Here is a 24,963-nt window from a genome sequence, read left to right as displayed (position 1 = left end):
GTGGGGGGGGGGGGGGGGCGCGGGTTTGCAAACCAGAGGGCCAAGGGAGCCCGATAGGTGAGTTGAAAGTGAAACTGACTGTGCTGGCCACTGTAGCTCTGTGGGTGGAACTTGACTTGGCTGCTCTTTGGCCCAAGGAGTCCAGGATTTCCAGTCTTTGCCTGTGCCTGTCAGCGCGGTCGGTTTTTAAAGGGGAGAGTGGTGCCTGATGGCTCCATGGGAAAATCACCCCATATGAAACATCACACAGAAAGTTTCTCTTCGGGGTTCAGACTGGTTAGAATGAGCATTGAAGACAGCTTTGAAAAGGGTCACAGGAGTCTATGCTTAGAGCAGAAGGTGGTTCCCAGTGGTGAGGGGTCTTTCTGTTTCAGTTAATTCGTTCATACAGCAAATAATAAACATAAGTGCCATGGAGTAAAATAAAGCAAGAAGGGCTGTGGAAAGGGGCAGAGAGTGGGGTCGTCTTTCTATAGAGGGTGATCAGAGAAGATCTCTAAGAAGGTGATATCTGAGCAGAGACCTGAAGGGAGTGAGGGAGCAAACCACGCAGCTCTCTGCAGGCAGAGCATTCAACAGCAAGTGCAAAAGTCCTGAGGTAGTATGCCTGATGATTTTAAGAAACAGCAAGAGGACAATAGGGCTGGAGCAGAGTGAAGGAGGGGGAGAGTGATTGACAAGGAAGTCAGAGAAGAGTGAGGACCAGATAATGGTGGGGAGAATGTGAGGGGTTTTCGTGTGATGCAGGGTCACAGGGTGTCTAATAGGCCACCCTTTCAGAACTGTGCTAACTTGAAGTGTCTGGTGGTTAGAGAAAATCTAGATTTGTTTTAGATGACAAATGGCCATTGTGCTCTGGCCTGGCGTTGTAAGTACCCTTTCTCCATCTTTGTAATGACCATTGATGGAATAAATACAAAAAGGACGGCCAGAGAGCACTGTAGTTAAATCAGGTCCTGCTGCTGCTTCCTGGTGGTGAGAACTTGGGCAAGGGACCTCTTTCTACCCCAGTTTCCTCATCTGTAAAATGGGGTCTTGGGGCTAAATTCACTGAAGAACTTAGCACACTACTTGGCACGTGTTCAGTACTCAGTACCTAACAGTCGTGATGATGGAAACGACAATGCTGCTGGCGATGCCAATGATGATGAGGAACTGTTTGCATGTGTCTGCCTCAAAACCTTTCTTTTTAGCATCAGCTGGTGGTGTCACTAGCTCTGGTCGCCTCCCTGAGTGAGTAGAATTTTGGAGAACAGTGAGGGAGACAAAGTGGAAACTTCCTGACACCCCTCAGTGGGAACGGAGGTTGCATATCCTACAGGGAATATGGTAGCTTGGTCCTGGCTTTATGCATACCAGTGGGAAAGTGATAGGGGCTTTTCTTAAAGAGCCAAGCAAATTATCATTTTACCACATAAAATAAACAAAATGATGGTGTCGAAGTAAATATGACATGGAGACAGGTTGGGAAGAGCAGTAAACGTTGTCCCTGGACATGTGGTTGGGGTGCGTCTGGCTGATCTGCTGATGGAGATTGTTGATCCTAGAAGTGCCCGGGAGAGGCTGAGATTTTGCAGCCTGCCTTATAGGGAGCGGAACAATGGCTGATCTGCCTCCTCACCCCCCAAGCCTGGACTATGTCATCAGGCCTGGGTCGTACACTGAGCGGGGCAACTGGGCCAGAGGATTTGAAAATGAAGTCAGAGCACCTAGATGCTGAGAGCCAGCATGTTGTAGGAGGCTGTTGTGGATAGAACCTCGGACTAACCACTGGGGACCCGGGTTCAAGCCCCAGCTCAGCTGCTGGCTCACTGTGTGAACCTGGGCAAGTCCCGTCCCCTGTCTGGGCCTCAGTTTTCCAATCTGTACGCTAACTCTGAAGGCTATTGGGAGGATGACATGAGGCACAGGTTGTGAAGGACTTTAGTGCACCCTAAAGCTCTCTACAGAGGGAAGGACCAGTTCTTGTTGTCATTAGCGTAGACCTATTTTTGGAGAGAGGGTTTCAGTACCTCACTTGTTCTTGACTCCAGAAATGCAAGTTCAGAGACCCAGGTTGGGTCATCTATTTTGGGACCAACATCCTGTATCTGGTTCAAGCACTGAAGCTGATGTTCCAGCTTCAGAGATGAGCAGAAGTGTCTCTCCAAGCATTATCCTTAGGAAAACCCTCCCTAATTATTTGTTGCCACCTTCTTGTCATGATTTCATGGCATCTTCTCAGCGACCCTGTGAGGCAGGTGCTGTTCGCCAACATTGACAGGTAAGGACCCTGGTGAATATCGGGACTGGTAAATATTGCCTGGGGACCTCGTGGAGCTGAGGCTTCTTCACCTGCAACCAGCCAATCATGCACTCACTGTGTTGTGGAGACCACATGGATCACACAGGGGCCCTGCCTCAGCAGCCTTCTAGTCCTGTGGCCAAAAATGATATATGGCCATAGGATGGTTAACAGCGATACTCAGTCATCTGTTCTCAGTGCCCGAGGACACTCGGAGTTGTGAGGAGGCAGTGAAGGCCTGTGCCGCAGAAGGGAGAGCTGAGGCTTGCAGGAACAGCTCCTGCCCTTGGCCTAGAGATAAAGAGAGCCCAGTACTTCCTGAAGGACCTTGGACAAGTCATTGCTCATCTTTGAACCTAATTTCTTCATCTGGAAAACAAAATATTATGTCGCTCGTAGGTTATTTGTGGCTTCCATGAGAACATGTATGGAAAGTTCGAAACTCTGGGTCTTGAACTAGTGAGTACATCTCAGTGTGTACATATAGACCCATGTTTGGATACATAGTCCAGGCAAATTACTTCACCACTCAGAGCCTCAGCTGCCTCATCTGCAAGTGGTAGATTGTGATCACACCTTCCTCGTGTGGTTGTTGAGAGAATTAAATGAGTTAACGCATATCGAGTACCCAGCAGAGTTCTTAGAATATGGTGCTCAGAACGGATGAGATGGTTAAATTTGATTCCAACCTTAGAACCCAGGTAGCCCCAAGGCTCCTTTGCCTCCAGGTGGCACCAGTGAGCGGTGATGCATGGTCCTCCCTCATCCCGTTTCCACATCTTCCTAACGTCACCGGCCCTGCACGTTAGTCTCTGCGGGCTGAGACCCCCTGGGATGCCCTCTGAGCCTCACCTGCACCCCTGGCCCTGGGAGACCCCTGGCGCTTGCCCTGACTCCCCTCACAGCAGCCTCCCACCCCCAATATCTGTTCTGTGATCTGCTCCATCCTGGAAAGCTTCCAGCGTCTGTAAATAGGGCATTTGTTTGGGTTTTTTCCCCTAGGTCCTGGGTTAATATTTCGCAGGGTGGGCGCTGCTCCAAGGCTCAGAGCTTCTGGCTTCGCCAGCCTCTGTCGGCTGGATGTCAGGATGCTGGTGGGGTCCCATGCTCCCTCTGCTGGACCTCAGTTTCTTTTTCTCCTCCGTTGGATGGACAGAAGACCAAATGGTTTGGTGAGAATGATGGGTTTGGTTTAGATTGCGTCCCACTCTCATGGGTTGTGTGATTTCAGGCAAGCCTCGGTGTCTTCATCAGAAAACGGGGTAACAGTCTCTACCTCGGGGTGCTATAGAGAGGTGGCTCGGGCAAAAGCAAACCTTTATTCTGTGACGTGCCTGGCAAAGGCGGGGGCACCAAGGATCCAGGAGTGTGTGAGCAGAAAGGGCTCCTGTCCTCCTAGAGCTCATGGGCTGGGGGAGGTGTCGTCAGAGAAATCGTTGTACGATGACGAATTAGCTACAAGTCCAGGGAATGTCGTTGGTTAAATAAGGAGCTATGTGAAGCTCAGCGCCACGTCTGGAAGCAACTATCGTGGAGGCTGCGGTGGCTGCTATTGCTGCTGCGCTCTCTCCTCTCTCCTCGCTGCTCCCCCCCCCCCCCAGGATGTCATAAGCTCATAAGGGATCCAGTTTTAAAGAACCTGCAAAAGAAGAGGTGGAGAAAGATACAGGTTCTTCTTGGGGTGTGGTGCTCTGTCATCATCAGAGCTCCCCCTGTCCCAGTTGCCAGAATCCCAGATGGCCAGTGCCTGCCTGGAGAATGAGGGGCCCTGGGAGGTGGGAGTAGGTGGGTGGAGATGGCTGCCTCTGGCAGGTGCCAGGCCTGCAGCTGGGTGGGGCACAAGTGGCAAGGTGCTCCTGCCCCCAGGCCTGTCAGCCTCGCTGCCAAGATGAGGATAGCTCTCTCCTCCTCCAGCTCACCCCAGCCCCAGGCCGCAGGGGCGGCACTGCCAGTAGGCCATTAGCAGATGGTGCCGTCTGCCTGCTTTGTCTTTTGGGGGCTTTTGGTGACCTTGGTGGCTGACAAAGTGGTGTTTCTTCCACCTGGGGAGCAGGTTAGGGCAGAACGGCTACCTGGCTCAGACCCACAGAAGAGGCAAAGCTCCCAGGGGCTCTCTCTCATTCAGGGTGGTGAGGGTTCCTCTGCAGCCACTGGGTGCTGGCACTGCCCTGGGCACAGCGGGCAGGGAGGATACGAGAGCATGCCTTGCCTCCCGGGTTCCATGCATAGCACAGCCTGCGGGTCCCTCCCATCCCTTCCAAAGGCATATGTGGAAAGCCTACCATGTGTCAGGCCCACATGGCTGTTCAGCCCTTCCTTTGTTTAGCAAATGCTGGTGGAGTTGGGCCTGTGGTGCTGATGCCCCGTACCCTCTGTCCCTTCAGCATGTGTACATCTCTTCCTTCTTCCTGGAATGCCTTTCCCTTCTCTCCCCACCACCAGACTTAACTATGACTCATCTTTTGAGCCACAGCTGAAATGTCACTTCCACGGAAGCCTGCCCTACTCCCCAGTCCAGGGCAGGTCCCTGGCATAGGCACCCACAGCCCCAGGTACCTCCCTCCCCTTCAGAACACTGGTCCCAGTTATGTGGCGTGGGTTTGTGTGCTTCTTAAGAGGGGGTCTGTCTCCCTCTGGAGCTAGTATGCTCCATGAGAACAAAGACCTTGTCTGGTTTCATTCACCATTGGACCCACCGTGCTCAATAAGCAGTTACTGAGTGAATAAATAAACTGCCTGGGCCAAGCCCAGGGATGCAATGCCAGACAAGACAGCCCAGTTCCTGCCCTCATGGAGCTGGCCGCCTGGAAGGAAGCTGGATCATTAAACCAGCATCAGTACAAAGTGTTAGTTGTTATGGTAGGGCCTGTGGGGCACATAGCAGGAGCACCCTGGCAGGTTGGGAAGGCTTCCCAGAGGAAGTGATGTTGACACTAAGGCCTGAGCGTGCGTAGGCATCAGCTAAGTACAGAGGAGAGTTCAAAGGTAGTGTGGGCTGGAATGGTGCGGGCGTGCTTCCTGGGGGGGGGGGCATGAATGTGTTTTGAGGGTAGGAGCAGTATTTTGAGAAGAAAGTGGAATAATTAGTTAAATTTGGACAGTCTCAGTTGAAAGAAAATAGACTGAGCAAAGGTCTGCAGGTGACCTGTGCTTCTGGCCAATTGCCAGGACAACAAAGCAGCCCGGCCGGCTGGAGTAGGGGGTCAGTGGCCGCAAGCAGGCCCGAAAACTGCATGTAATTCTGGAGGCCTTGAGATCAGGCTCATCAACTTCAGTTTCCAGTGGAGCGTGTCTCCCTGCTGGCAGTGCTCCCTCTGGCTCCAGTTGCCCAGGAAGAGAGGCTGCTGGGCTCTTGAAGATCTGAAAGTGGTTTGAAGGCAGAGGAAGGCCATACCCGGGGCCCTGGCAGCCTGTTTATCATGCCTTCCCTCGAGGGTGTCACGTAGCCAGTGGGACAGCTGTCAGAATGGGCCTCACGGTGGGAGATCCTGCTCTGTTTGGGGACCAGGGCAGGTGAGGTAGGAGAAGGGGATGTTAGTGATGATGATGGAAATGATAGTGATGATGATGAGGAGGATAATGGCTGCTTTTTATTGAGCACTTACTATGTGCCAGGCACCATGCTAAGCCCTTTCTATGTCATTCCATGTTATCTTCACACAACACTGACTCTTTTATTTTTCTTTCTTTTTTTCTTTTTTTGAGGAAGATTAGCCCTGAGCTAACATCTGCCACCAATCCTCCTCTGTTTTTGCTGAGGAAGACTGGCCCTGAGCTAACATCCACGGCCATCTTCCTCCAGTTTATATGTGGGATGCCTGCCACAGCATGGCTTGATAAGCGGTGCTAGGTCCGCACCCGGGATCCGAACTGGCAAACCCTGGGCTGCTGAAGCAGAGTGTGTGCACTTAACTGCTGCGCCACCGGGCCGGCCCCAACACTGATTGTTTTAGAGAAGAAACTGAGGCACAGAGAGTGAAGACACTTGCCCAAGTTCACCTGCTCCTGGGCAGCAGGGCTGAGGCTTGAAGCTGGGTCGGCCTGACTGCAGAGCCCCTAGAGCACGGTCACTCGTAAGTGATGGTGCCAGAACTTAGAACTGGTGATTCCAGAGGGCACCGTGCTCTGTGGCCGCCCGCTGGATTTCCTGAGCAGCACGGAAGGCTCGGATATGGGTGTGGAGGCTCCAAGAAGCCAGGGCCAATGCTGGGCCCTAAACTCTTTCCAAACCCTCCAAGAGATGGTGTGATGGAGTCCAAGAGACCTGGTTCGAATCCCACTTTGGGCAGAGTGGTCTTTCTCTGAGCTTAAATTTCCTCATCTGTAAGATGGGATCATAACCCCCATTTTTTGTGAACTTGGTCGTGTCAGCCTGAGACTAAGCATCTTCCCGACATCTCATTTACTGCAGCAGCCCTGTAACAGAGGGATCATTATCCCCATTTTCCAGATGAGGAAACTGAGGTCCAGGGAGGTTAAGTACTTTATCAGTGAATTGTGGAACTGGGTTGAAACATAGATCTGTCTGACCACAGAGCCTGCACTTAAAACGACAGCAACAAAACTTTATTGAAGTGTAACATAAACAGGGAGAGGCCCCAAAGCCTGAGTGGGCAGTTTGATGAATTTCCACAGGTGGACACGCCTGTCCCGGCGCTCCCCGGGGCCCCTGCCACTTCCTCATCACTGCCTCCTGCGGAGCTAGTCACTGCCCTGCCTTCCAGCACCAGAGATTCATGTTGCCTGTTTGTCCCCCTCTCTGCTGTAGACTCGGTGGGAACATGGTTTGGGGTTAGTTCCTGACTGTCCTCAGTTGTACAAATGGTCGATAGTTTTCAATGTTGTTCACTCAATTTGAATGTGAAGTTTCAGTTGTCGTTCTCTGTTAGCCACACTTCCCACAGCTGCGGATGCTCCTCGCTTAACTGAACCCTGAAGCCCTCCTGACCCTGGGCCTCTGTGGGGTCCAGGCCATTTTCTTAACTTTTTGTTGAATTATAATGTACATTTTTAAAAATGCACACACGGTGATAAACAGCTCCCTGAATATTCACAAAGCGAACACACCTGTATGTCCAGCACTCAAATAAGGGCTAGAAGCTTCTCAGCAGCCCACCAAATGCCCAAAGTAACCACAGTGCTGACTTCTACCACCACAGGTTAGGTTTTCCTGTTTTTGTTTTTGTTTTGTTTTTAGGAAGATTAGCTCTGAGCTAACATCTGCCGCCAATCCTCCTCTTTTTGCTGAGGAAGACTGGCCCTGAGCTAACATCCATGCCCATCTTCCTCTACTTTATATGTGGCTGGCTTTATATGTGGGACGCCTACCACAGCATGGCGTACCAAGCAGTGCCATGTCCACACCCGGGATCCAAACCAGTGAACCCCAGACCGCAGAAGTGGAACGTGCGCACTTAACCACTGCGCCGGCCCCCTGGGTTTTCCTGTTTTTTAACTTAATGGGGTAAAACATAAATGGATTCTTACAGTGTATGAATATATACTCTTTTGTGTCTGCCTCCTTTCACTGATCATTGGGAGGATCATCCAAGCTGTTGTGTCAACGGCAGTTTGTGCGTTCTCGTTGCAGTGTAGTATTTCCTTGAGAAGAATACCGTAATTATTCGTTGTACCAGCAGTGCACGGTCAGGTTCTTTGCTGTTTCTGGGCTGTTGTGAATAGTGCTGCTCTGGCCATTCTGGTCTCTGTCTTTTGCTGAACATTTGCATGTGCACCTCTGTTGGGTGTATGCCTAGGAGTGGAATTGTCAATATTGAACTTGTGTGTGTTCACTTTTAGTAGATAGTGTCACACAATATTCCAATTACACTCTCAGTGCACGCCAGTTTACACTCCCACCAGCAGTGTAGGTGACACCCCGTTGTTCTGTATCTTCACTCTCGTAGGGGCTTGGGATTGCCTGTGGTGTTGTTTTCATTTGAGCCGCTCTCGTGGGTGGGAAATGGTATCTCACTGTGGTTCTGCTGATACTGATGAAGCTGAGCCTTTTCCCTAAGTTCATTGTCCCTTTCCCTATCCTTTATGAAATAAAGGTCAAGTCTTTTGCCCCTTTTTTTAAGTGGATGCTATGTCCTTTTCTAAAACACTGATTTGTAGAAGTTGTTTATATATTCTGAATACAAGTCCTTTGTTGGATATGTGATTGGAAATAACTTCTCCTAGTCTGTGGCTTGCCCTTTCTCTTTCCTGATGCTGTCTTTTGATGAAAAGAGTCTTAAATTTTGAGGCAGTCCAGTTTATCAATTTCTCTTTGTGGCCTGTATTCTTTTTATGACCTGTGGAAGGAATTGTTGCATACTCTAAAACCATGAAGGTGTTCTCCTATGACCTTATAGAAATCTTATTGTTTTACCTTTCACATATGGGTCAAAGGTCCATCTCAAATTACTTCTTGTGCATGTATGAACAGAAGTTTCTTCACCTGAGTGCAAATCAGTTTATCATTTTTTCCCTCATGAGTCCTTTTAGAAATTTTTACCTACCTCAAGATCATGAAGATAGTAGGAGACTTCACTTTTTTAATAACAGTTTTGTTGAGGTATAATTTCTGTACCATATAGTTCCCTATTTAAAGTAGATAATTCAATGGTTTTTAGTATATTCAGAGTTGTGCAACCATCGCCGCAGTCAGTTTTAGAACATTTTCATCACCCCCCAAAGAAACCCCATACCCGTTAGCAGCCACTCCCCGCTTCCCCTCAACCTCCCCGTCCTGGGAACCAGTCGTCTACTTCCGCCTCTGTGGGTTTGCCTGTTCTGGCGCGACATTTCATCCAAATGGAGTCATACAACATGTGGCCTTTCATGACTGGCTTCTTTCACTGACTGGAATGTTTTCAAGGTCTCGGGTTGGAGCATGGGTCAGTTCTTCATTCCTTTTATGGCTGAATAATATTCCACCGTATGGCTAGACCATTTTTGTTTATCTGTTCATCCGTTGGTGGACATTTGTGCTGTTTCCACTTTTTGGCTCTTATGAATAATACTGCTATGAACATTCATGTACAACTTTTTATGTGGACGCATATTTTCATTTCTCTTGGGAAGAGGCTTCATTCTTCATCCTATACAGTGAGATTCGGTGCTAACATGTCTATAACGCCCGGGCACATGCTAACTGTTCAAACAGTGACAGCTTTACACAGGTTAGGCTGCACAGCCAGGGACACCCCAGTGTAGCTGTTAATGAAAGCCCCTCTTATCCCCACCCCACCCAAGCACTGGGTCCCCAGCACACACGTCTGTCCCCAGACATTGTGAAGGCACAGAAATGCTTGGACAAGGCCCCCTGTTCTTTGTAGGTCAAAACTCGCACAGATGGTGGCACAGCAGAGAGGAGCAGGGAAAGAGTCAGGAGTCGTGGGCCCTGGCCCTGCTAAGCTGTTAATTAATTAATTAATTAATTATTTTTTTGGTGAGGAAGATTGGCCCTGAGCTAACATCTGTGCCAGTCTTCTTCCATTTTTTTTGTATGTGGGACACTGCCACAGCATGGCTTGATGAGCGGTGTGTAGGTCTGCACCCAGGATCCAGACCCACAAACCCTGGACTGCCGAAGTGGAGCACAAGAATTTAACCACTATGCCAAATCAGCTGCTGATTTGATTGTGATGTCCGGGGCCTCAGTTTCCCTACTCAGAGAGTGGACATAGGGCAGCTGGTGGGTCTGGCCCTTATGTGTGGCTCACTTGGCTTCTTTCCTGTTCCCCAGGTTGTGGCTCTGTCAATGATCCTGTGAGTATTGGAGAGTCACTGTGCCCCTGAGGGCCCCTATCCTGGCTTAAACCACCTGCCTGCGCCAGCATGGCGTCCGACACTCCTGAGTCCCTGATGGCCCTGTGCACTGACTTCTGCCTGCGCAACCTAGAAGGCACCTTGGGCTACCTGCTGGACAAGGAGACTCTGCGGCTACATCCAGACGTCTTCCTGCCCAGCGAGATCTGTGACCGGCTCGTCAATGAGTGAGCAGGCCCGGGGCTGGGGCAGGGGCACGAGTCTTAGCATGAGCATGTGTGGAGACATTGGGACCCTCGTGTGTGCACCACACGGGGGTGAGGCTGTGGCTATGGATATGTGAGGGGGTGTGCATGCATAGGTGTCCGTGGGTGGAGGAGAATACTGGTGTATCCATAACTGTAAAGGTGTACGTGTGCGTGTTGATCTGTGTGTGGAGGGGTCTGCCCATGAAGAATGAGTGTCTGTACACACTTGGGTTTCTGCAGCATAGAGTATGTTTGAGTGTGAAACTGCAGGTGTGCATCACACCTATGAGAAAGTCTAGAAACCTGCTCATAAGTGAAGGAGTTATGTGCTTTCCTGTGTGTGTGTGTGCGCATGCCTGTGCTTATGAACACAAGTCTGGATGTGATCATGGACACATTCAGGTTTACGCACCAGTGCCCAAATAATGGATCCATGACCAGCTCTCGAATCGAATCATTCAGAAAATCTTTATGTGGTTCCTCCAAGGGACTCTCCACTAATAGAGGCTCCTGGGAGGATGAGATGCAGTCACTGGCCACTGGGAGTTCAGTCTCGATGCGCAGAGGGAAATGGTTACATCAAGCAGTTGCATGTAAAAGTGGGAGCCTGTATGTGACCTGAGGACAGAGCGCAACCTGTAATAATGTTCTGAGCATCTAGTCTGTGTCAGGCACTAGGTTGGACACTTTGAAGACCAGAATTATGTCCATTTTACAGATGAAGAAACCGAGGTCCAGGAAAGTTTAGTTACTTATCTGAAGCTGCCCAGGTTGTGAACAGCCAAGCCAGGATTTAGATTCCAGAGTGTTTGACTCCAAGCCTTTGCCACCAGACCAGGATTCTTGCCTGACCTGGTGTCCCAGCAGGGTTTTACTAGTGCCTGCCCTGTACCCAGCCGGGAGCTCCAAACCCCGTGGCTTCCTCTTCCTGTTGGAAAGGGTTCTGGGAGGGGCTGATCCAGGAAGCAGAAGCTGGCTTTAAAGAAGAGGAGTGTAGGCGTGTATGTTTGTTAGAGAAGTGTCTACAGTTTTGGGGAGGAGAGCTTGGGAATTGCTGTTGATAAGAGGCCGCTACATCCCCGGGAGGCCTACCTTTGGACCCTGGTTCCGGGGCCACCTTTCATCTCACCTGTAGGGTGCTCGGATCCAACCAGGTACTGTTGGGAAGAGGAAGAAGAGACGGAGGCTGCTGCCTAGGTGATCAGAGAAGGCTTCAGGGAGGGCAAGGCTTGTGCTGGGCTTGAAGGGAGGACCAGGGTCCCTGTGCCCCTCCCCTGAGCCAGGCTTTCTTTCCTCCCAGGTATGTGGAGCTGGTCAACGCCGCCTGCAACTTTGAGCCACATGAGAGCTTCTTCAGCCTCTTCTCGGACCCCCGCAGCACCCGCCTCACCCGTATCCACCTCCGCGAGGACCTGGTGCAGGACCAGGACCTGGAAGCCATTCGCAAGCAGGTGAGCCCTGTGTCGCCAGGCACCAGGGATGGCCGTGGGGAGGCTGGCCTGAGACGGTCAAACAGTGAGTCCGGGGCAGGGCCGCTCACCTCTAGCACAAGCGTCCCCAGGCCCTTCCAGTGCCCCTCCGTTGTGCAAACCCCTCCCCAAGGCCACCTGTAGCCCAGGGCCGGCCTAGGGCAGGGAGTGGGCAGTGGTGCTGATGGAACTGTGCCTGCCCCCAGGACCTGGTGGAGCTGTACCTGACCAACTGCGAGAAGCTGTCCGCCAAGAGCCTGCAGACGCTGAGGAGCTTTAGCCACACCCTGGTGTCCCTGAGCCTCTTCGGCTGTGCAAACATTTTCTACGAGGAGGAGAACCCAGGGGGCTGTGAAGACGAGTGCCTCGTCAACCCCACCTGCCAGGTGCTGGTCAAGGACTTCACCTTCGAGGGCTTTAGCCGCCTCCGCTTCCTGAACTTGGGCCGCATGATCGATGGGGTCCCCGTGGAGTCCCTGCTGCGACCACTGAACTCGCTGGCCGCCTTGGACCTCTCAGGCATTCAGACAAGCGATGCGGCTTTCCTAACTCAGTGGAAGGACAGCCTGGTGTCCCTTGTGCTCTACAACATGGACCTGTCGGAAGACCACATCCGCGTCATCGTCCAGCTGCACAAGCTGCGGTGAGCTGCCGGCCTAGAGCTCACTGGGGCAGGGGGTGGGGAGGAGCGTGTTGTCACTCCCAGAAGGTTCGTGGGCCCCGGCCCGGCAGAAGGTGGGGATGGAAGTCTTATACCCACTGTTTCAGCTGGAAGAGGTCTGTTCAGGGCACTGGGGGCCTAGCAGGTTTTTCCCCGAATGCCATGGAGCAGTTGTGGCAGGGGTGGGCCTGCCCCTGCCATGGACTGAAGGAGCAGGAGTGTAAGGGGCAGCCCCACCCTGCGTCCAGCTCCTGACCTGTGCCTCCCACCCCGACCTCCAGACACCTAGACATCTCCCGAGACCGCCTCTCCAGCTACTACAAGTTCAAGCTGACTCGCAAGGTGCTGAGCCTCTTTGTGCAGAAGTTGGGGAACCTGATGTCCCTGGACATCTCTGGCCACATGATCCTGGAGAACTGCAGCATCTCCAAGATGGACGAGGAAGCAGGGCAGACCAGGTGGGGACCCACCCGCCACAGTTGCCCACGGGGTGTCATTCAACAAGCATTTACCAAGTGCCCCTCTGCCAAGTGCTGTGCTGGGTGCTGGAGATAAACAAACCAGGCCCTGCCCTCTCCAGTCCAATGAGCTGTTGGGAGCAGATGGGTTATTATTAGGGCTGTGGCAGGGGAAGCACCGTGCTCTGGGGTGCCCTGAGGATCAGGAAGGAGGCAGGAGCAGAAATGGCATTCCAGCTGTGCCAAAAGCTCATTCTGAGTTTGCAGAGGAAGGGTGTTCTAGCAGAGGGAACGGCATGTGCAAAGGCTGGAAGGTACAAGTGCGAGGAGTGACTGGGAAATTATGCCATTCAGACTGGCCAGAGACAGTATGGCAGTGATACGAGGAGGCTGGCAGTGTTCCCTCTCATTAGGTGTCACAGCAGATAGATTGTTCCTGGGCTAGTTGGTTGAGAGATCTGATTCAAACCAATGCAGCTGCAATGGGCCATGTGCCTTAACCCCAGCCATACTTAAGCGGGCTTTGGTTGATTGGCATGTCCCTTCACGATGGTTGGTGGAACCTAAACGCAATATATCCTCACTAGAATGACAGTATTTTCCAAAGACGGCTGCAGCAGCATCTCCCACTCCACGTGTTCTACAGTGTGACTTTGCCACCTTCCCATCCAGAGGTGGGGTCTATGTCTCCTACCCTTAAAGAGAAAAAATAAAGATGAGGCTGGAGGGCCTACAAGAGGGCCCCAAGTAAGCGCCTCGCCACCCCCAGGGAGAGGCCCTCCTTTGTGCTGACCCCAGGGCAGCCCCAGGCCCAGGCCGCTGACCCCAGCCCCTCCTCCCCAGCATCGAGCCTTCCAAGAGCAGCATCATGCCCTTCCGGGCCCTGAAGAGGCCCCTGCAGTTCCTGGGGCTCTTCGAGACCTCTCTGTGCCGTCTCACGCATATTCCGGCCTACAAGGTAAGAAGGGGGAGCGGAGGAGGGGTGAAACAGGGACCCCTGGGAGAGGCGATGGGGTGGACTGGGGGCCCCCAAGCATCTGCCCTGGGGTTCCGTCTGGAGCTGGCATCTGGGGATCCCAGCCCTTGGCCTCTTCCGGGTTGTTCTGAGCATGCTCCATCCCCAGGTGAGTGGTGACAAAAATGAGGAGCAGGTGCTGAACGCCATCGAGGCCTACACGGAGCACAGGCCTGAGATCACCTCACGAGCCATCAACCTGCTTTTTGACATCGCACGCATCGAGCGCTGCAACCAGCTCCTGCGGGCCCTGAAGGTCAGCCCAAACCCCAGGAGGGCCTCCGCCTCCTGTCCATCCCTGCCTGGAGGGTGCTGGACTTGGCTGAGCCGTGTCCCCAGAGCCCCTGTCCCTCCTCTACACCGCCTCCTCATCCCCAGGACACCAGCAGCCCTACCTCCCGAACCCCAACCCCACCAGTAGTGGCCTTGTTCCGGAACCATGGCCCTGCCCTAGTTTCTGCCCCCAGCCCCTTCCTGTGCCCTCAGAGAGCAGGCTCAGGGTAAGCCCTGCCCCAGAGGACCTGTCCAGGCACCCTCGCAGGCCCCTAGCCTGTCCCTGCATAACCTAACAGCACTCACCAACCCGGGCCCGTACCCTGTCTTCACGCAGCTGGTCATCACGGCCCTCAAGTGCCACAAGTATGACAAGAACATTCAAGTGACGGGCAGTGCTGCCCTCTTCTACCTGACCAATTCCGAGTACCGCTCAGAGCAGAGCGTCAAGCTGCGCCGGCAGGTCATCCAGGTGGTGCTGAATGGCATGGAATCCTACCAGGAGGTGACGGTGAGCCCCTACCCGCCAGGCCCTGCATGCTCTGGCCCAGCCACCCCTTTTCCTGCTCAGCCTGTGTCGCAGGTCCCTCAGGGGCTGGGCTTGCTGTTACTCTTCCTTGCCTGGCTCTGTTCTGCCCCCCTCCCAACCCCCCTTTCCCACGACATCACTCCCAGGCTCTGGGACACGTACTCAGGGCCTGTCACCCAGTGCCATCACCTGCTGCCGCCCTCCACCCCGGGCCCCTGTTCTGCTGCCTCTGGGCCTCTGCCCATGCTGACTCCTCAGCCCTTCCACCCAGGAACACTCTGCGGGGGGGTATTGTTTTCAAAAGCTGCTTCTATTATAAAAGTAATTAAGTCTTTTACTGTAGAACGGTTATAATTACAGATATAAAGGAAAAAAACACCCGTATTCCCACCACCCAGAGATAGCCACCATTAATATCGGATATCTGTTGTTCTGGATTTTAGTCTGTGTGTATTTACCTCATAAATGGGATCATTCTGTGCGTACTGTTTGTGTAACATGGATTTTTATGTCAATGTCTTGGGAATGTGAACATCTCCCATGGCAACAAAGATTTTTACAACAAAAATTTTTCTTTTGAGGAAGATTAGCCCTGAGCTAACTACTGCCAGTCCTCTTTTTGCTGAGGAAGCCTGGCCCTGAGCTAACATCCGTGCCCATCTTCCTCTACTTTATATGTGGGATGCCTACCACAGCATGGCGGCACCCGGGATCCGAACCGGCGAAGCCCGGGCTGCCGAGAAGCGGAACGTGCGCACTTAACCGCTGCGCCACCAGGCTGGCCCCTACAACGAAAATTTTTACATGTTTCTTTTCTGATTACAAAAGGTACCTGATGCTTAGAAAACAAATCAAGTAATACGAAAGTGTATTAACCGGAAAGTGAGAGTCATTCGCAGCCCCAGCTCTCCTCCCACAGAGAGCTGGTTTTAACAATTCCGTTTCACAATTGTAGGTGTCAGCGTCCTCACCCGGGGACAGGCCGCTCTCCTGCCGACTCGTTGCTGGAGCTCAGAGGCAGTGGCCGAGCCCCATCCCCACAGACTAGCAGGATGGAGCTCCCCCATGCGCAAGATGCAGTTACTGAATCAGCCCGCATGGTTGAACATTTAGTTGCTTTTTTATTTTTTGCTATTTCAGATGAAGCTTTGCTGACTAGACTTAATTGATAATCCTTATAATACATGTCTAAAAGTAGAATTGCTGGGGCAGTGGACATGTTTTTGGGTTTTTTTTTAAAGATTTTATTTTTCCTTTTTCTCCCCAAAGCCCCCCCGGTACATAGTTGTATCTTTCTAGTTGTGGGTCCTTCCAGCCGTGGCATACGGGATGCCGCCTCAGCATGGCCTGATGAGCAGTGTCACGTCCGTGCCCAGGATTCGAACCAGTGAAACCCTGGGCCGCAGCAGCGGAGCACGCAAACTTAACCACTCGGCCACAGGGCCGGCCCGGCATATGTATTTTTAAAGCACTTGGTGTGTATTCTCAAATTGTCCTCCAGAAAGGCTGTGGGGGGGATACAGCCTCTGCAGGCATGAGAAGGCCCACTTTCCCACCACCTCCTAACTCCAGATTTGAAAGCACTTGTTTTTTTCTACATCAAGATCGATTTTATAATCAGGTAAAAGAGGTGTCTTTATTTTTAATGGAAAAAATGCTAGTTGAAGACTCTAAAAAAATTAATAAACTCTATCAAAGAAATGAAAATTAAGATAACAAAGTATCACATTTCATCTCAAGAGATTGATGATACCCAGCACTGACAAAGGTCGGGGGAAGAGCACTCTTGCACACTTTCCACTGGTTTGGTATAAATTGTGCAACCTTTTTGGAGGGCAAATGGCAGAATCTGCCCAAAACTGTAAATGTGTTTATTTTTTGGCCTACGGGTTCTACACTTAGAAACATTCTCGGAGGAAAAAGATATACATACATCCACCCTTTCTGATTAAATAGAAATCAGAGGAAACCAAAATGTTTTAGCAACAGGGGCCTGGAAAAGTAACAGATGATCTCCCCACATGATGGACCATCATAGTAAATCTGTGCATCCTAACGTGGAAAGACGTCCACTGTGTGTTGATAAGTGAAGAGGTTTGGACCAATATGTATAATATCTTTTTTTGCCTCTCCTCTCCCCCTAATATATATTTGTATTTGCATGGTAGAAAAATCTAGAAAGATTTGCACCAAACTTTTAACAGTAATTACTTTGGGGAATAAAGTGGGCTACTTTAACTTTGTGCTCAGATAGTATCATTTGAACTTTTTACAGTGAGTATTGCTTTTATAATTCAAAATAAATTTTTTTCTCAAATTAAAAAATATACATATATTGGGGAGAGGGACAAAGAGTTAACCAAGGGTGCTATCCTCTAAATTACATAATTAATAAAGTATAAACTTCTGATATCTAATGAGAAAGGATGGAAGGAAATTAAATTACATGGAGAATGTGCTGAGAATACCATTTAAAAAAAAAAAAAAAGCCTGCAGACAATGCAAAGAGAAACTGAGAATGTGGAGCAACTGGGGCTGTCCTCCACTCCTGGTGGGCATGTAAACTGGCGCAGCCACTCTGGCCAGTAGTTTGGTGTCACCTGGTAAAGCTGGAGACATGCGCACCTCGTGACCCAGAAGCTCCACCCACCAGCTGTGTGCCCTAGAGACACCTGGGCGCACAGACAAGACTTTGTTTGAAGTAGCCAAACATTGAAATCCACCCAAACATTCACCAGCAGTGGGATGGATGAATAAATTGCAATACTATACTGCAAAGAAAAAATGAGTGCATTTCAGCTACTTAACAACATGGTTGATCTTGCAAACCTGTGTTTGAACAAAAAGAAGCAGGATGCCGGAGAATCTTCCGACTAGAAAAGCAGGGATGGTGGTTATCTCTAGTGGGCAGAGGGGCTTATGATTAGGAAGGGACATGTGGGGACTTCTGGGTGCTGGCAATATTCTATTTCTTGACCCAGGTGGTGATAAAATAGTTGTTGAAAAGGTTATTTGCTTTATAGTTACTTTTAAAACTATACATTTGTGTTTTATGCATTCTTCTGTATGAATATGATATTTCACATTTTTTTTAATGTTAAAAAAAAATGCCTTGTAGCCACCTTTTCCAGAAAGCCCTCCTGGACCACCACTGGACCTCACACCTCTAGAGAGCCCCTCGAGTCCAGCTCCCGAGTCTGACCCCGACTGTGTCCCTTTGTCTCCCGGCCTGGCCCAGGTCCAGCGGAACTGCTGCCTGACCCTCTGCAACTTCAGCATCCCTGAGGAGCTGGAATTCCAGTACCGCCGGGTCAACGAGCTCCTGCTCAGCATCCTCAACCCCACGCGGCAGGACGAGTCGATCCAGCGCATCGCTGTGCACCTGTGCAACGCCCTGGTCTGCCAGGTGGACAATGACCACAAGGAGGCCGTGGGCAAGATGGGCTTTGTGGTGGTACGTGTGGGCGGGCTGCCCTTCCCACCCTTCATCCTTTCCTCTGCCGTAGCCCCACTGCTGCATGAAGGATTTAGGCAAGATCAAGGGAAGCATCTCCTGACAGTGAATGTTGCTTCCGACCCCTGTGGATTTCCTCCACCTCGAACACTGTCGCCCTCTCCCAGCCCCTCCATTCGCCCATTAGGTCCCACTGTACAAGTCACTCCTGCCTCCTCAGGCCACATGCCCCTGTTAGGTCTTCCCGGCTGGGATTAAATAAGGGTCTGAGGACGATCTGTCTAACGTCGGCCTCCTGACCTTATGACAACCGACGGGGTTGTGAGCACCATAAGCAAAGACACCATGCTTGTTCCTTCCATCGTGACATCCCCAGTAATTCCTAGCTTAGGGCCTAGTGCAGAGTGAGGAGATAGATATCTGCCAAAGAAAGGAAGGAACGAATGAGGAAGGAACGAATGAGGAAGGAACAGCCAGTCTCCTTTCATTTTATCGCTGGGGAGCCCAAAGCCCACAGAATGGGAGGGCCATGTCTAAAACCACACAGGGAGTCAGGGTAGAGCCAGGCCCCGCACCCAGGCCTCCTCATGCCAAGTACCAGGTACCAAATCTGTGGGTTGCACTTCTTCACAGCCTCCCAAATAGATGGGCAGATTTGGTCTTGTCAGGCTGTGTGAACCACGAATAGAATTGCTGACTCTCCTCTCTCTATCTTGCTTCTTGGGGGACATGGTAGCTCTTGAGCCCTGGCACCCCACAAGTTCTCTTCTCTGCCCGCAGACCATGCTGAAGCTAATTCAGAAGAAGCTGCTGGACAAGATAGTAAGTCGAGTCTTCATGGAGACACTCTGCCCCTACCCCAGCCCGGGAGGGGACTGGCTTGCCCCTGGGGGATGTCCATATTTTGTCAGGGGCGCCCTCAGCACATGCCAGGAGCCCGCGGGGCCATCCGGGTGAGCCTATGCGGAGCCCTGAGCGCCCCCCCCCCACCCCCCAGTGTGACCAGGTGATGGAGTTCTCCTGGAGCGCCCTGTGGAACATCACGGACGAGACGCCCGACAACTGCGAGATGTTCCTCAACTTCAACGGCATGAAGCTTTTCCTGGACTGCCTGAAGGTAGCGCTCTGCGGCGGCCGCAGCCTTCTTGGCCGCCCACGGGCCTCTGTCTGGAGGCTCCCCACCTGGATCCGTCTCCCTGCGGTTCCCACAGAAGGGCAATGGGGGCCAACTCACGGGCCCGCCAGCCCAGGCTGTGCTGCCCTCAGAAGCTCCGGAGATCTTCCTGCATGCAGGCGGCCTGGCCGTGTCCTGTCTTAGAGCCCTCCCCCCAGGGAAAACCTGCCCCTCCTTCTCAGCAGTGATTGCTCAGCCTGCCCGCAGTCTGACTGGGGGCCGTCGGGACATGAGCTGGACAGGATTCTGACCAGCAGGATGGCCCGTTCATCCTAAATTCATCCTTTATTTTCTTGCTCTAGTTTCTAAGAGGATTCGCTTAAACTAGTATTTTGAGCTTTGGTAAATAGAACCATGTTTGTCCCATTCATAATTTTATAGGTCGGATCTCCACTCCACCTTTGATTTTGTGACAAGGAGCCCCACCATTTCAACTCCTTATAGTGTGTACCCAGCACTGTCTTCTAGTATGAGGTGTACTAGAAGGTGGGGGGCACCATAATGCACCCCCCCATCTAGTTGGAATGGCCAGACAGACGCTCATAAAGCTTCTAGGTTAACAATACCAGACACTAATCAAGTATGAATTGATGTGGCCCCAATGGCTTTCATTTTGCCAGGAATTCCCAGAGAAGCAGGAACTGCATCGGAATATGCTGGGACTCTTGGGCAACGTGGCAGAGGTGAAGGAGCTGCGGCCCCAGCTAATGACTTCCCAATTCATCAGTGTCTTTAGGTGGGTGCCTCTGTCCTTTCCCTTTTTGCTTTGGCTCCCAGGTTGCTCAGAGCTCTAGTCTGTGCTCAGTTGCAGCAACTGCTTTTAGCCTAGGTTTCCATTATAAATGTTGCCTTTTCTCTATAACATGGTTTCTTATTCTTTTAGTCCTCCATAAATAGCCCTCTGGTAGCTAGTATTTCTTGTCTTAAGCAATCTCAAATCTCTTTTAGAAGTGCTCTGGGTATGGACAATAAGTGATAAAGAAATCTGGCATCTGGTGTGTAAGTTGGCATCCAGCAGCTGGTATCTAAAGAGGGACGTGGGCAATAGGACTCCATTTTTCTCTCTTCTTGGCAGCAACCTGCTAGAGAGCAAGGCTGATGGGATTGAGGTTTCCTACAATGCCTGCGGCGTCCTCTCCCACATCATGTTTGATGGGCCGGAGGCCTGGGGCATCTGTGAACCCCAGCGGGAGGAGGTGGAGGAGCGCATGTGGGCAGCAATCCAGAGCTGGGACATCAACTCACGGAGGAATATCAATTACAGGTGCGGAGTCGGGAGGGTGGGGGTCACCCCGGCGGTGGGGTGAGCGCTGAGACAGGACGCTTATTCCCAGCAAGTCCGGTCAGAGCTTCCTGCCCTTCTTCTCATCCTCGGTTGGGTCTCGCTTATTGAGGAACTGTCCACATCCAGCACAGAGCAGAAGGCAACACCTCACCTCTACCGCTTGGTGCCTGTCGCCTGCACTTCACACCTGTGTGTACCCACAGCCTGCTGTTGACAAACATTTGAAACACATTTGTGGAAAAAAAGGAGAAAATATAGACACGCAATAGGAAACAAAACAGAAACTATTGGTCCCCTTGTTCCCTGAAAGAGAACTCTGGAACATTCTGGTGTCTCCCCTTCCGGCAGTTTTTCTATGCACAGATTTGATTACTTTCAGTCCAGTTGGCATCAAGTCTCACTGTCTTGTGACTGAATTTCCAGCCACGAGGTATGGGTCACCCTCATCTCTTTATGACTGGTTTGCTGTGTGTGCTGGTGGGTCATCTTGTCCTGATTGACAGTGAAGAAAATCCATATTGGGAGGAACGGCCTCAAGTTTGTGGCTTTGCCAACACTCCAGTTACTGTTGGTCCCGAGGAGAGATGAAGCGGACTCACTGGCCCAGGGGGTTCGCACGTCGATTTTTCGGGCCTTTGGACCATGACTCCAGATGCCTGTCGACGGCCGGCTGTTATGAGAAGTGTGGTCACACTTTCTTCTGCTTCCCAGGGTCCTTCTCCCTCCCACTCAGGCTGGGTCTCCCCTCCTCACTGAGGTCCCCAGTTGCTGCACCACCTAATCTGTGTCCCTCCGGCCTCCCTTATGTGTCCTTGCTCTTCACCTCTCTCCCAAGGGAGCCCCTCTGTGGAGCTGAAGCAGCTGAAGGGCCATGTGCCCCCGCATCCGTGTCCCTGCATCCTCCTGGTCTGCTCACGGTTTGCCATAGGCCTTCAGGGGAGAGAGACCTCCAACAAGAGAAGCTGCTCTCCCCGACCCCCAGCACCAGAAGTGACCTTGATTTCTCTTCCTACAGGTCATTTGAGCCAATTCTGCGCCTCCTTCCCCAGGGCATCTCTCCTGTCAGCCAGCACTGGGCCACCTGGGCCCTGTACAACCTTGTGTCTGTCTACCGTGAGTACCCACTTGCCCTTTCTTCGGACACAGGGACATTCACCCAGCTGAGTGCTTTCCCTCAGGGAGCTCACAGTCCAGGAGGGGAGCACTGAGAGAGCTGGGGTCTGCCTCAGAGCAGCGCCCTCCGCTTTCCAGCACTCGTGGGACACCCGGCGTGACGGCTGGCCGCTGCCTCACCCCCAGAAGCAGGGCTGGCCAGTGAGACGGCCCATCCAGGGTTCCAACTCAGCTTTCTTTGTGCTTCCTGCTTCCGTGCACGTGAACAGCCATAAACCTCCACGCCTTCTGCGCGATAGTGAGACCAACCCAAACAGAACCAGCCCCTGAGGAAACAGATGTCCGAGGGAGCAGGAGAGAGCCTTCAAATGGCTCTAACTTATTTCCTCAAAGAGAGCCCCCTCCCGTAGAAGAGCCTGAGCTGTCCCTGCCCGGTGGCTTTGGGGGAGAGGAGAAAGGGCGCAGCCCTGGGAGTCTCTGATGGCTGCCCAGGGTAGACCTCTCGTCTTCTCCCTCACTGCCTGTGAGACCTCATGCAGGCTCCTGAACCTCTCTGGGCCTCAGATGCCTCCCTGTAAAGTGGGGTAAGGATACCACTCACCTCATAAGATTGATGTGAAAAGAGAACCAGCCTAAGTGCCGAGCCCAGTACCCGGATTCTGCTCAGTGCTGGGACCTGGAGAGTGGAGGAGAGCGCAGGCTCCACAGGCAGACTGCCTGGTTTGAAACCTGGCTCCACCCTTGCTGTGTTACTTCGAGCAGGTTTCTCAGCCTCTCTGTGCCTCAATTTCCTCTTTTTTTTTTTTTTTTTTTTTTGAGGAAGATTAGCCCTGAGCTAACATCGTGCCCATCTTCCTCTACTTTATACATGGGACGCCTACCACAGCATGGCGTGCCAAGCCATGGCACATGTCCGCACCTGGGATCCAAACCGGTGAACCCCGGGCCACCGAGAAGCAGAATATGCGAACTTAACTGCTGCACCACTGGGCCAGCCCCTCAATTTCCTCGTCTTTAAAATAGGATAATAATAGCACTTACCTCATAGGATTACTGTGAAATAAGACATTTTACATATGCTTACAAGGGTGTTTGGCACGTGCCAACTGTTCAACAAGCATTAGCATTTTTTAGTACTACCTGAGGTTAGTCTTACTAAAAAGTAGCATCTTACCTCAAAGAGCCAGCATAGCCCAGAGGATGGAGCCCTGAGCTGGGACTCCCTCACAAGCCTCTGGGGTGGCTTTGGATGAATGACTTCATCTCGCTGAACCTCAGTTCTATCATCTGTAAAATGGAGATGATGAAATTCGCTCCTTCTCCACAGAGATGCTGGCAGTCTACTGAAATGCCTGGTTCTCCGTAGAGTGTGACGCCCTGGGTACCGAGCACCAGAAGGTTTTTTGTTGGCGTGAACCATGAAACCACCCAACAGGAAGGCATAGTGGCTCCAACCTGGCTGGTCACCAGAATCACCCAGTGGCATTTTGTTAAAAATACAAATAAATACGGGTTCTTGGATCTGTTGAATCAGAATGCCCAAGGGCAGGGCTTAGTAATCTGTATTTTGACAAAAACTTCTCAGAGAATAGAAGCCACTGGTTTGGGTGATAATTTCCATAGGGTGAGCTCTGGAAAAAAATGCGACTGCGTGTCAAAGGCGGGAAGAGCTTTTGCAAGGACTCCCCCCATGCTTCCCCCAGGGGCACTTGGGCCCTGGCTGCAGCAGTGCCTTCCCCCAGGCCTGTGTCTTCATCCTGCCCTCCAGGAGGGCAGTCCTGGCAGCAAGGGTGGGTTTCTGGGCCACAGGATGAGAGAGGACCCACCCTGATCACCTGCTGTCTGCCCCTACCCCACAGCGGACAAGTACTGCCCCCTACTAATCAAAGAAGGTGGGATGCCCCTTCTGAGGGACATGATCAAGATGGCGACTGCACGGCAGGAGACCAAGGAAATGGCCCGGTAAGAGAAGGGAAGTGGCTCTGCTTGGAGCCTTATCTAGTGGAGTGTGGGACACAGTGGGGGCCCTCTGTGGTTAGGAATGGCTGAAATTGGGAGTTGAGCGTGGAGGTGGACAGCATACTGATGTCCAGCTGGGGCTTCCCTGAGTGTCATTTCGGCCACAATGTGGCCACAAACTAGATGATCAAGCTCTGAACAGAGCATTATTGTCCTCATTTGTAAGCTTCGTTTCCTTTTATTCCCAAGAAATCCCATCCTCTCCTCACCGAGCATTAGCAAGTCAGGTCAGAATTTTTTATTGTTTTTGGCCAAAGATGTTCCAGATAAAGAGGACACGGTGTGGTAAGATACGTTCTGGAGACCAGGTGGGCAGAGTGTGAGTGAGGTCCTGAATGTGAGGGCCCCGGACACGGCAGGCCAGCAGGCCTATGCTGCTGTGTGGCTCTCAATACAGTGTCTGCAACACTGTCAGCTCTGCTCTCACACCCATCAGGGCAGGAGAGAGACCTCAGGGATGGTACCCGTCCCAGCACTAACGACCTTGCTTCTCCAGGACCCATTCTAGAAGGGTGCCTCATTAAGTTTACCCCAGTTCCTTACACGGTGTAAAATAAAGAGAATCACGGAGGAGGACTTGAAGCTTGGAGGCTCACAAGACAGTGGCTCACTGGGTGGGGGGCGTTGACGGGTTCTGCCATTATTTTCAGCCAAAGGCCCTGCTTAAACATTAATTGACAGATTTGTCTGAGTTTGAGAATGGTAAAATGAGTGGTTCTCAAACTTAATCTCCCTAAAGATCCACCGGGAAAGATTGCTAAAAAGGTACAGGCAGGTCCCAGCTTAGGTTTTCTTTTCCAGCGGGTGTGGGAGGTGGGCGTGGATATCTTCACTGTCAACAGGGATCCCAGGAGACTGGAGAAGCACAGGGTAAGCCCTTACCTCCCCAGTCCCTTTGAGCATCTCTGTAAGACCTGAGATGTGCATCCAAGCTGGCCGGCCTGTCTGACAGCAGGGTGGGAATGACACCGAGAGGATGCTTAGGAGAAGGCACAACTGTCCAGCTGTCCACAACTCCTGTCCGTTCCAGGTATCCCCTACTTTGTGAGAGGCACTGGGTACCTCTTTAGCACATGGAGGCTACAGTGAACACTTGCCCACCCACCCCCCACCCCCCGACCAACCCAGAGGCTTAGTGTTGAACCGGAAGGCCATCCAGGGGCCAGGGTGACAGCTGACAGCAGTGGGGCAGCAGTTCCCAAGGCCACCCCGGAGTGGGTGACAGA

The 24,963-nt window shown here is 51.9% G+C and overlaps 1 protein-coding gene across 2 annotated transcripts in view; it reads left to right on the top strand.

Annotated features, from left to right (window-relative positions):
• Window positions 1-24,963, top strand: part of ZER1 (zyg-11 related cell cycle regulator) — a 28,337-nt gene that overhangs the window by 1,207 nt on the left and 2,167 nt on the right. The window contains exons 2-15 of one of the 2 annotated variants that reach the window (XM_070596815.1): window positions 10,017-10,266; window positions 11,588-11,738; window positions 11,963-12,399; window positions 12,699-12,875; window positions 13,719-13,833; window positions 14,000-14,146; window positions 14,501-14,674; window positions 17,931-18,146; window positions 18,927-18,968; window positions 19,144-19,263; window positions 19,941-20,056; window positions 20,396-20,584; window positions 21,621-21,718; window positions 23,578-23,680. In XM_070596815.1, the coding sequence (XP_070452916.1) occupies window positions 10,109-10,266; window positions 11,588-11,738; window positions 11,963-12,399; window positions 12,699-12,875; window positions 13,719-13,833; window positions 14,000-14,146; window positions 14,501-14,674; window positions 17,931-18,146; window positions 18,927-18,968; window positions 19,144-19,263; window positions 19,941-20,056; window positions 20,396-20,584; window positions 21,621-21,718; window positions 23,578-23,680 (2,243 nt within the window). In that variant the 5' untranslated portion in view covers window positions 10,017-10,108. The remainder of the gene's footprint in view (window positions 1-10,016; window positions 10,267-11,587; window positions 11,739-11,962; window positions 12,400-12,698; window positions 12,876-13,718; window positions 13,834-13,999; window positions 14,147-14,500; window positions 14,675-17,930; window positions 18,147-18,926; window positions 18,969-19,143; window positions 19,264-19,940; window positions 20,057-20,395; window positions 20,585-21,620; window positions 21,719-23,577; window positions 23,681-24,963) is intronic. The other variant, XM_070596816.1, reaches the window with a different exon arrangement.

The sequence above is a fragment of the Equus przewalskii genome, chromosome 26 (genome assembly GCF_037783145.1).
Source record: "Equus przewalskii isolate Varuska chromosome 26, EquPr2, whole genome shotgun sequence".
NCBI lineage: Eukaryota > Metazoa > Chordata > Mammalia > Perissodactyla > Equidae > Equus > Equus przewalskii.
This window is presented reverse-complemented; position numbering and strand designations above follow the sequence as displayed.